Genomic DNA, 12,163 nt, shown 5'->3' on the forward strand with positions numbered 1-12,163 from the left:
TGCCAAGAATAATATAAAGCAAAAGAAACCTACTTAAGGGAGTCTGCAAACCATTTTAACCAGGAATCAAATAGGATGTTTTTTTCTTAACAGAGTGTTATGGTACATTAGCAAAAGCGACATCATGAATGTATAAGTGTATATAAAAGCCCAATATAACAATATTTTCAGATCAGGGAGGGGAGGGGGAAGAGGAAGAGAGAAGGGGAAGCAAGGGGCTGACATTTTTAAAGCAGTCTTGGAAATGTTACATAGAACATATTTGCAGCTAGTAATTTGTAACCTTTTTCATCTCATGTATTCTGGAATATATATATTCCTACAACCAGGTGACACAGGAAAACACAAAATAGCCCTAAGGATATTCCTACATACAGCTTTCACCAGAAAATTGCCTGGGAGTAAGGGCATTAAATTTGCAACCTGCCAAAGCGGTCCACTCCACTTATGACTGGCACCTGAAGAAGTTGTTTCCAAGGGAGTTATCTGTTCCTAGCCACCACCTTTCCAGGGGGAGGGTAAGGAGGATGAGGCTTATCAGCTGCTGTGGTAGCAGCAAGGCCCTGGAAACCCAGTGTTATATCCCATTCTTGCACACTGTAGATGTGTGCACCAAAAGCCAGACATGACCATGTGAACCTGAAGTATTTAGAGACTGCAGAGCTGCAGAAGCTACAGCAGCCAGTGCTCTGCACAGGAAGCAGGTTGCAAACTGTGGTTCCAAGGCCACACCACTGCTACCCAGGCAGAAGGCTGCCTGACTCCTTGTGTTTCAGACCATCCACCAGCTCAGGCAGTGGAGGAAAAGCCAATCACCACAGCAGGTTTTCATCTTATGGTAGAGTTAGGCAGCTAGGGCTTCCTTTGCACATAGCAGACACAGCACATATCCAGGACTCAGTTCTTAGGTATCTGCTCTAAGGAAACATATCACACCTCAATCCCATCTTTCTCTCCTAGCCAGAGAAGCAGCTTTGACTATTTCAGATGCAGAGAGTTACTCAAATTTACCACATCCTGGAAAGCATTCACCTCCCAGCTTCAGAACTCAGGCACACAAAATATGCAACTAACAGGCAAACACAAGTTACCAGGCCAGGGATGACACTGCCCACATTAAGAGGTCTGGGTTTGAATTCACCTTGGATAGAAAGCAAAATAAGGGAGTGTATGCCTGTGCAACCTCACTGGTTGCCTGCATGACTTCAGGCAATGTTTGCTGTGATCTCCAGCCCTGTTATCCTCTGCCATCAGGGGCAGAAGTTCCTTGAGTACTGGTTTCTCAAAATTTCAGATTGACCCAATCACACAGCCCAAAGCTCACATTTTGTAAGATCAGCAAACGTGTGACTTCTCATTCCCCCTTTACCCAAAGCAGTTGTGTTGAAAGAAAGGAATGGTACTGAAGAGGTGTGATAAAAATTTAAAATCTGATCTCATGGGTATGCTAATTTGCTTCAATTTCTTGTCCTACTAGTCAGCAGGGGTTTGGTTTATTTTTTAATGGACAAGATAAACTTTTCTACAAGGAATAAAGAAAAACACTCAAAAAAACCTCAATGAATATATCACAAAAAATAAACTCTACCCAAATTCCACTAAAAATTCAGAATTTTAATCTTGGAATAACAACATTTTTTTACAAAGAGATTTTATAGGTTGAGTGTATGTATTCACAAAAGCTACAAACTAAGGCATATTCTCCATAGCCGTGTTTGTAAAAGCTCCGAAAGCCATGTGACTTGATCTCACGTAAATCCTGTCAAGGTACAGGCAGTACGAATTTTAAACATTTAAATTACTTTTGCATGTAATGGACTATCAGTTTATACAGTTATCATGAATATGAGCTAAATCAATTTCAAATCACTGCAACAAATACTCTAGTAAGAGCATGAAGTATTTTAAAGTGCTCATTAGAAACCCAACATTTCAATTAAGAAATGTTAAAGATATTACATTCCTTACATATCAATTCCAAAGGTACAATGTGTATACAATCTACCATCTTCTCTGTACAAATAGGAAGGAATTTATCTGTGTATCTCAAACATGACTAGTAGCCAAAGGGAAGCTGAAAGACTATTTCAATTTGGCCAGAAAACAACCAAAAAAAACCCCAGAACAGTTATCCCACACACAGCTATCAGAATTCTGTATCCCAAGCACTGCCATTTTGGCTGATCTCCTTGTCTAATTCTCTTTACACCTACTCATGAAGCATCTGCCAGTACTTTGCCAGTAAAAATTTACAGCATCTCTCTTGTAACAGAATTGCTTGGGTCTCTAGAACTGGCAAGGCTTCTGTTAAAGACAAAACATAACTGAACAGAAAAATAAGTCCCGCAATATACCACAGTTTGCCAAGAGAAAACAGCTCAGAACTAGACAGACCATCATTTAACAAAAATTTTGAATGAACTGTAGTACTTACTAAAAAATAAGACTAAATTAATTAAGAGGCATTTGTGACACATTTAAAAGCCTACATCAGGTTTCTTATAAAGCCCTAACCAGTCCCTTTCAATCCATAGATGCAGTATGTTTGCTAGTCAAGTCTCGTCCTGACAGCAATTAATCAAACGTCTCTATCCACTACAAGGTTTCCGTGATTTTGACTTAACAGTTCTGCAGCATGTGGTATTACTCTGTGCACAGGTTAAGCCTGTTTCACAAAGGACTAATACGAGGTACTGTGAAATGTTAGCATTGTGCATCATTTTAATCCCCATAGCGCACATGCTTATCAATAATCCCCTTCAAAGTACATGACAAATTTTCAAAGATACAAACCACCATAAAACACAAATCCCAAGTTCATTAAAGCACAACAAAAATATTTACCTGTCATTTTTTTCATTTCTCAGCTGCCATGAATGGCAACATTTTGTCTTTTCAGACTTTGCAACTGGACTTTGTCCTTCCCAGACAAAGAGGATATCCACTCACATACAGTAACATGATTACAGTAAAATCAAACCCCACAAAATAAAGTAACAGTGAACATTCCATAAGCAGATTTTTAACTTTAGGTAAACATTTCTGCTAGGCTAAAGGCAAAAGTATGCTGTACAAAATGATGTTAACATCTGCAGTAACAAGCTTTATTTAGCTTAGCTTAGCTCCAGCGTAGTGTGTGGCCAGCCTGATCTATACAATTTCTTAAAAGAACAGATAGAAGATTGTAAAGCTCTATTCTTCTCTACTCATGCCCATTAGCAGATTCTTCCCTTGCAAAACATTCATGTGAAAAAAATTTACTGTGGCACTCAGTTGAGTTACAAAACACATGTATATGGGCAGCAAGAGATGTCAAGGTGATAAACGACTCATTGGACTAGTTTCTTCTCCACCTGCAGCAAGCTTGAGCGTTGTGAGCTTACGAGGGGGATGCTGAGGACTCTTACGAAGGTTGTCATCCATCTGCAGAGAAACAATGAGAGCCGGATCTGGCAACAGCAGAATACAGATTCTATGATTAGTCTTACTTGTCAGGGCTGCCACCATTAATACTGGGTTGGCGTATGCTTACTGTCAGGACCATCAGCAACTGGTGCTTTGGTTTCTTTCCACTCCCAAATATGTGCCTGTGTTAGAGCTGCTCATCATTGCCTTACATATGGTGCATCAAACCTAGGGCACCTGGATGTGCTTCTGCTCAAGTCATTTGGTCAAGTTTACTGAAGGAAGCAACACCAGTTCCAAGAGGTCATATATTGTACAATGACCAAATGCTGTCAGAAGGCAGATCAAGAGTCAAACTGCTAACATCAATGGATGCTTCCGTATATTCAGCACCATGCAAGAATAAATCTTTTGAAATCAGAAATATTCTGGAGATGATTAGTGAATTTGTATTAGTTATGTGTTTCAAAAAATATGTAATAAGGTACTTGTAATAAGTACTTTTCAAAGACAGGTTAAAATTAATCTCTGAATATAAACAATTCACATTTTCATAGGAAATCACTCTAATGCCCTATGTGTGAAGTGATCTGAAAAAGTTTAGTTGGTACAGAATAAAAGCATAGGGGAGAGCTGCAAAGGCTGCCTAGTCTATTCCATTTCTTCCAGGCAGGATCAGTTTTTCCTCAATCATGCCTTACAAACGTCTATGTAACCCATTGCTTGAAAGTTCCACAGCCACACTTCAATGTCAGAAAGAGTATCAATACTTAACGCTACAGAAGCTGATCATAGTTAATGATCTATTTCACACACTGATCTTTTTCCAGAAGAAATTGCTTCTACCCTTTCAGTTATAGTGTTCTATCTGCATGAAAAGGCTAATTCTTCCCAAGTATTTTTCAGTTAAGTTGTATAGCTTTTTGATAGGTGCTGAGTGACAGCCTTAGAAACAAAGAACATAAGGAAAAACAGCTAGATGTAGAACAAGCAGGAGAAGAGTGACTGCTGGTTAGTTACTACAGCATGCAACTGAGAGCAAGGAAAGCTGATGATCAGTCTTAATTTGCAGAAAATTTTCTGAGTTTTGACCAATACATTTGCCTCCTTCTTTGCTGAATGTAAGCTTGTGTAAAGATACCACTCTTCCGTGTGTTGCTGTGCACACCTGCAGACAATGATCTTTTGGTTGTACTAAAAATACTTTTTTACTGCAAGGCTTCATTAATTTCACCTTCCAAATGACGTAATATTCTTCCTGCCTCTCTACACAACATAACTCACTAGAAAAGAAGTAATTAAAATAAAGTCCACTGTACAGTTGCAATTCCATGCAAGGATATCTGTGAACAAGTAACCACAACAAAGCAGTAAAATTAAAGATATTGAAGCAAAAGTAACCTTTTCAATCAAGTTGGATTCCTTATTTACAAGCTGTGTGAGTTTCTGCAGATTAGCATCTGCTGTATCCTGTCCAGCTGGAGAATGGCCTGGAGAGTGAAGGTAGAAAGATTAAGAGTGAAAAGGTATTTACAGAAGCTTTTAAATTCTTAAAAAAGAAACTCATATTGGAGAGTTCATGCAGTATTTTTATGCAAAGAAGAATTTAAGTGTAAAAGCCATTCCATGTGAGAAAATCAGGAGTACTAAGTGTGAGCCGTAAGGTTTTGCCAGTGCTTGACAGAATGTAAAATTGAGTATTAACACTTGCTTTTGAGTCCTTTCTGCCCAACTTTAGAAGCGTCTTCTTCCCCATAGAAAGTCTCACATAAACTACATGAAATCTAATCTGCCTTGGTTCACAAATGGAATCCTGAAGTACTAATCCCAATAGAAGTACAGATGACAAAAAGGAGAAAAAAATCACAACTTACCTGAGACAGTTAACCTGAAGTAACAAGTTAAAATATCATCACAAAATCGACACAGATTGGGAAGCTGTTTCAAATGCTCCTGCAACTGTACCCTTGGGAAGCACACCTTATAAATTGGTGCAAGGAAACCAAACACAAAGGCATCCAAGGTGGTAGGCCTGAAAAGAGTGACACAAGCAAACACTGAAGTGACTTGAGATAAGACTTTTAAGACTTCTACAACCTAGTTTTCTGTGTATGTCAAATACAACTCAGAATATAGTCAGGACAGAATACAGTCAGCCCTTCTGTCATTCCACCTTTGTCTATCAACCTGGTAAATGCTTTGTACCAAATATCTACTCCTTTCAGTATCTCTTAACTATAGCCATGCTGGCAAGCTGAAGCAGTAATGTCAGCATTGTAACACAGTCATGCTATCCCATACATTGATAAGCAAAGCACTCTGAAACACCTTTCTGGCACCACAGAAGTCATGCTGGGGACCAGGGACCAGGATCCTCCCCCATGGAGTGGTCCAATTTCAACAGCTAAAGAAGAGATCATGCTTTTCAGGAACTGCTAGCTCTATGCTGTTGGCCCTATCTGCTTTTTGCTCTGCACATATACCACAGGAATAGTGCTCCTGGATCTATGCCCTTCTCCCATGAGGACAATAGTAGCACCTCAGCCTAAAGCACTTTTTTCTACATACAAAGCCAGGAGGTGACATTCAGTGGCTAGAAAAGTATTCTCCACTGCACCTCACATTTTCTTAGCAGCTGTGGACAGCATTTCCCTCTCTGTGGAAAAAAGCAGGATAAGAGAGACGCCACATTGACTCAGTCTGATGATCTCTTTTGTGCCCTGTTTGCTCATTCAGATTTATCTGAAAAGCAGAGTGTGAGACAACTACTGGGAAGCACTTTTAACATTCTGGTAGGTTAAAAAGAAAAAAAACAAAGTTCAAGTGTTCATATAGTGGTACCTTTTTTATTAGTCATTTACCAAAATAATTTAAGATAAAAATCATACTCACGTATCTCCGAAGAAAAACTGAGATGTTCCCAATCTCTTTGACAGGAGATTTAGACACTCCTTGGCATCCCTGTATATCTGATGAGACACAAGACTGTCTAAGAGCCCTAGGTGTAGCCAGTCTGGTGTGCACAGCACCATTCATTGTTTGACAGTGTGCTAGACTGTTTCAGTTCTTGTCTCTGAAGAACCAACTTATGAATTCCTTACTGCACAATACATACCTGTGCTTCCACTTCAGTTAGACTGTAGAGTGGAGGGCCTCCCTTGGTCAGCAAGATCCTGTTCAGCGCTTCCCTGGACATCTTTCCAGGCACATACAAACTCATTGGAAAGGCAATCCTTGAGGCAAACCATGGCTTTGTCACACTGCAGTAATTTTCAGCCTCAATCCAGAAAGTGTGCAGCTGTATCAACATGAGGAAAAATGTAACTGGAATTTGAATGACATGAGTAGACATCTCATGACACTTGATATGCAAGACCTCTCTCAGAAAAGCAGAAGAACCAGGAATTATTGTAATCTAAGGCTACCAGTCTCTATAGAGGAATATACTAATCCTCAGTGTAGGAGTACATGAGTAAGGCAATAGTTACCTTCCAAATAAAGAAAAATAGCATTGATATTAGAGAAATTTATATGCATAAAATTATGTATGTACTATGTATGTACAGGTATACACACACACACACCCTGTATGCTGAAAATATATTAATTTGCAGATATACAGCAACAAGTTTGATCTTTCTGGAATTTTGTTTTAAAGCTTTATATAAATCTTTAAATACAAGATATTATGAAATTACGAATTTGAAACCAGGGTCAGCTGAAATGGCTAGCTTATAATACCATCTGGTCAGAGTTTTTTCCCTGTACAACTGAAGCCAAAATCATTCAAGAGACTCTGTCTGTGGGTCTTATAGCTCTAATGTAATTACACTGAAATAGTGAGGGCAAATGGCTGTGTTTTACTAAGAAATGAAAAATTAAGCTAGTGATGGGCATTTTAATTTATTGAAAGTTTTAACAGTTCAAAAGGCTTTCAGTTTTATGTCTCACATCAGACACGTCTTAATCAAAGATTTTTCAGGAAATCAAATGAAATAAAAAATGGCCACAATAAGATGTTTTCAGGATACTGTTTCCCAAAGACCAACAGAACAAAAAAACACAACTAAGTAAGTGTCCTTTTAAAATGTCTTTCATTAATCTACTATTACTACCTGACACTCCACAAACACACACTTCCTTTTTAAAAGCTGCTAGGCAGTATTTCCAAAAACCAGACTAACAAAACAACTATGTTCCAGCCAGGGCTCTGGCTGAGAGACTTTAATGTCTCTCACATTGGGCACCTCTTACAGCATTCGATTCCAAATATTCTGACCACTACAAAGTACTTATTAATATTTACCAGAGCAGGAAGCAGTTTCTCTTCAAGTAGTGCAATATATGCCAGTGTATCAGCTCCTTCTTTTGCAGACAAATCATAATCAGCATTGTATCTCTACAAATTAAAAAAAACAGACTCAAGCAGAACTTTCAAAAAACATTACTAATGGAAAGTTACTTCAAACTTAACACCTATCAAGGCAGTAATATAAACGTTTTATTGAATAGCAAGCATGCACTCACTAGAATTTTCCTTCTGCAGGGCAACTCTACCAAACCTTGTTGCATCTTGCTTTTCCATTTTCCCATTCCTAGAGCTTTGGGTCCTCCTATTTCCAAAATAATTCTTGTGTCTCTTTCCTATTTGCTTCCAAGCAAATGTCCAGTGATACAGAGGCAATTTTTCAATACTCAGGGATGTGCCTCTGGTAAGTCTCCACTGTTATTTTTCAAGAAGAATCTGGCACTTCAGCAGGTCTAAGTGTAAAAAAAAAAGCACGCATCCCCATATTTTGCTTTTAATGAACACTCTAAAAGTTAAGAAATTGGATGGTAACAATGTAAGGGAACACATATACAGCTATATTAATGCAATTACTCACTGAACTTTTAATACTAACACTGGATTCTTCTAAAATACATTATAAGGATTGAAAAATTTTGGAGGGAGGAGTAAATTTTCTTCATTAATGTATAAACTAAGGGCCAGTGCTGACACCTGAACATCTGAAAAGCAAGCATACAATTGTTACACTTTAACATAAAGAGTTGCCCCTTTGTTATTCACATGAATACGAAGTTCAAATTCAATCCAAATGAATATGAAGCTTCAGAATTTTAAAACAACTGTCTAAAATTCCAACTCAAATGCAGTTTTCAGATTTTGTTTTTCTCCCCATGAAGCTTCAAGTTTCACTAACATGGCATTCATCAGGTCATCTGACCACACAGGAACTGCATTTCTAATGTAGAAGCAGAATAGTGGGCTAGAGGACCATCTTAGGAATTAAAAAGTAATGTCATGGTTTATTAGATATCTTTATATTTTGTAAAAAGAAGAAATTGTACAGCTTTATTCCTTGTAAACAAAACATTAAGAGTCCTACAAAAGGCAAGCAAGAGGCAATAACCTGGTGTGCACCAAGAAATGCGTGCAGACATTTTTACATTACAAGCTATCGGAAAAATACATAGATTTAAAAACAATGCTGTATGTATTATTTTTAAAAAAAAGAGCACTGGGAAATGATGTGGTGATTTTAGCTAGTGCTAAAACCCACCACACCCATTTAAACTGTTAACACAAACTATGATATCCTAGGTCTGCAAAGTCATAATAGCATTAAAAGTATTATAATTACAAGCAGGGTAATCAGTAACAAACTGCTCAATTAGGGATAATTTGTTGTCAGTTTCAATTAATTTTTTTTATGCTTATTTCTAAATCTTTCACACAACTAATGATCAAACTTTTAAGGATCAATTTCTTATCTACCATTTTGCAATTCTTATACATGTATGAGAAACAAAAAACTATTGGGTCTGAACTAAACTCTAGTTTGGTTTTTGGAAGTCTCAATCAGGGTACAAAGGAGACATGCAAGTCAAATAAAACAAATCTTTTTGAAAGAGACCTACCTGCTTTCTTAAGAAGTTCAGTATTTTTGCTGGCTGAGAAATAACAATATCTTCTGATACCAGAAGTGGCAGATCTCCTAGAAGGCATAAATAATACAGTCAACAATTAATATGGAAGAGTTCTAACTGGAAAGCAATCAGTCACTGTATGTACTTACCTTTTCTCAATAGCATGCTCTGATTTTTCTAACATGTAAACATAAACATAAAATTCTACACAGCATGAGAAACATAAAATTTTACACAGATCACCAAGGTTAATCTCTTAATCTACTGTGGTCTTTACAAATAATAAACATAAAAAAGGGCAACATCAAATGAGACTGAAGCCAGTGTTTTTTGCTATGTCTCCAATACCTTGAAAACTAGGCCACTTGTCTGAATTTCAGATGTTCATCTTAGGACAAAAATTCCATCTCAGTCCAACTGCCCTCTCAACTCATCTATCTTTGAGCCTCTTTTCTATTTTTCCTCTGTCTTTACCCTCAACATCCATATTAACCATCTTTTCTCTCTAGCCTTGCTACAAACAATGCCCAAGCTACCACTGCATAACCATGAATTACTCAAAGAACTACATACTTTCCCTCTGCCAGAAGGTGACTGGAGAGCCCTTAGTCATAAGATTGCAGGATCAAAGGCTGTGGAATGCAAAGTCTCTGAACCAGGGGCTACCACAGCACATGCACAACAGAATTGCCAGAATGAGCCCAACAGGACAGTACTAAATAACATTAAAATATCAATTACCACTAGCACTTATTATATAAACTGCTTTTTAAATTGATTTTATGTATTTTCCTTACAATGATAGTGACCAAATTTCCAGCAAGTCTGCCCATATAGCTCTTGGTATTTTCCCCTAACAGAAAACGCTCGAAAACAAGAACCAAAGGCTCAGCTTCTGCATGAATACAGTACTGCCTGAACTGATAATGTGGTTAAGTATAAGCGACAGAAGACTTTAACCCTGCAGTGATTTTACCTCTCTCAAATACACCAAGGCAGTAACTGCTGAGCAAACAAATAAGCAATGAATAGAAGCATCCAAACCACAGAAGTCCTCTCTGAAAGCTTACCTTCACCTTTTCTCAGTCAAACCCTCTAAATCAGCACAATACCAAACAACCCAACAAGTGTAAGCTGTACTTGCTGAGGCTCACATTCCATTTCCAACTGTACCAACCCATTAAGCTACAGGTAACTAAAGAGCTCTTCCATGCACATGTCTAGTTACTACCTTTATAAATATGCAAAGTGCAAAAAGCTTACAAATTTTCTTTCACTGTACCATCAATTCAGACTGCCTGCCTGAAAGTTATATACTCAGCATTACTGCTTTGTTAACTGTCTGTTGCCTCACCCATACACATTTTAATAAACTGTCCTCTGGAGTAGGACTTTTGTTTATGACTTCCATTATTTCATTCTCACAAATTCATCACACTTGATCCTATGAAGTCATTCAATTGGGGCAGACTGCACTCCATGAACACACACCCCATGCAAACACGGGAAATACAGAAAAACTGGAACCTACATTTAGAACATAGCTGTGATTAGAGTAATAAAGGCTGCAAAGATGGTACCTTTCGGAGCTCTCCAGGAGTTATTTATGGTATTCACTGTTAGGGGAGCACCAGAAAATTTGGCGTAAGCCTGCAATAAAGATTTGGAGGGCAGGGGAGAAAACCTGTCACAATGTGTAAGAAAAGCGTAAGACAGAGCTTTTGAAGTTGTGTTAAGCACCTTCGTGCACTGTGGACCAACAACCAGCAGGTGCGCAACGGGTTTCCGCTGGGCTTCACTGCCCTAATGCGGCTCCAGGGAATGGGCAGAGGCCCCGCAGCCCCCGGGAAGGGCGGCAGCGCCGCCAGGAAGGGCTCGGCGCCCCCGGGAAGGGCGGCAGCGTTGCCAGCGTCTCCCGTGGGGAACGAGCCAGGTCCGCGCCGCGGGCCCAACATCCCGCCTCCCACCCCCGGCCTCTCCCGAGGCAAGAAGGTGCCCCGCGGACGTCCGTGCGCGCGGCAGGCAAGCCCCGGGGCGCCGCCGCTCCCTCCCTCGGGGCCGGGCGGTGGTCGCCGCCCGTTACCATGACGGTGAGAGACTCCGGGTGCAGGGACGGCAGCCCCCAGTCTCCTCCCCAGCAGCTCAGCTCCATGGGAGCCGCCATCTTGTCCACCGCGCCGGCCGGGCCGCGCGGCGCTGCTTCCCCCGCATGGCGGCGCCCGCGCGCCCGCGCGCGGGGTTCGGCGGAGGGAGGCGGGCTGGGAGCGGCGGCGGGAGGAACGGGGCCGCAGGGCCTCCTGCTCCGGGGAACCGCCGCCAGCGCTCGGGAAGTCGTGGAGTCGCCGAATGAACTGGGTCGGATAAGGGCTCTGAGGTCATCGCGACCAACTTGCGGCCGAACACCATGTCAACCAGACCATGGCACCAAGTGGCACATGCGGACTTTCCGTGACCATCTCTAGGGATGGTGACTCCACCACCTCCCTGGGCAGCCCATCCCAGTGTCTAATCACACTTCGAGTAAGGAGATTCTTCCAAATGCCCAGCCCAAAGTTCCCCTGGCACAGCATAAAACCATGTCTTTATGCTACCCACGTCCCTTCCCAAATGGATAATCCCTGCCTGGCTATACAGTCTCCTTTCAGGTAAGGTCTCTCCTGAGGTGACTCCTTTTCACCAAGCTAAAACAACTCATCTCTTTTAGCCCTTCCCCACAGGACTTGTGCTCCAGAGCCTTTCACAGTTCCGTTGCCTTCCTCTAGATTTGCTCCAGCGCTCCAGTGTCCTTGAATTGAGAACTCAATGTCCTTCTTGAATTGAGATCTAT

The 12,163-nt window shown here is 40.4% G+C and overlaps 1 protein-coding gene across 4 annotated transcripts; it reads right to left on the reverse strand.

Annotated features, from left to right (window-relative positions):
* Positions 1–1,593: 1,593 nt before the first annotated feature.
* MTX3 (metaxin 3) lies at positions 1,594–11,514 on the reverse strand. 4 transcript variants are annotated; one of them, XM_005530073.3, is made up of 9 exons: positions 11,420–11,514; positions 10,917–10,986; positions 9,328–9,404; positions 7,712–7,804; positions 6,521–6,703; positions 6,298–6,374; positions 5,280–5,437; positions 4,807–4,895; positions 1,594–3,423 (listed from the first exon to the last, which is right to left on the reverse strand). In XM_005530073.3, the coding sequence occupies exons 1-9, from the start codon at positions 11,498–11,500 to the stop codon at positions 3,313–3,315; spliced, it is 939 nt and encodes a 312-aa protein (XP_005530130.1). In that variant the 5' UTR covers positions 11,501–11,514; the 3' UTR covers positions 1,594–3,312. The 4 variants fall into 4 exon arrangements, with proteins under 4 accessions (XP_005530130.1, XP_014114311.1, XP_014114312.1 ...); XM_014258836.2 differs by having other exon boundaries at positions 1,594–3,449; XM_014258837.2 differs by lacking the exon at positions 4,807–4,895 and having other exon boundaries at positions 1,594–3,449.
* Between the last annotated feature and the right edge of the window lie 649 nt (positions 11,515–12,163).

This window comes from Pseudopodoces humilis, chromosome 4 (genome assembly GCF_049639895.1).
Source record: "Pseudopodoces humilis isolate 2021_Gansu_Grassland_sample_001 chromosome 4, ASM4963989v1, whole genome shotgun sequence".
Lineage (NCBI taxonomy): Eukaryota > Metazoa > Chordata > Aves > Passeriformes > Paridae > Pseudopodoces > Pseudopodoces humilis.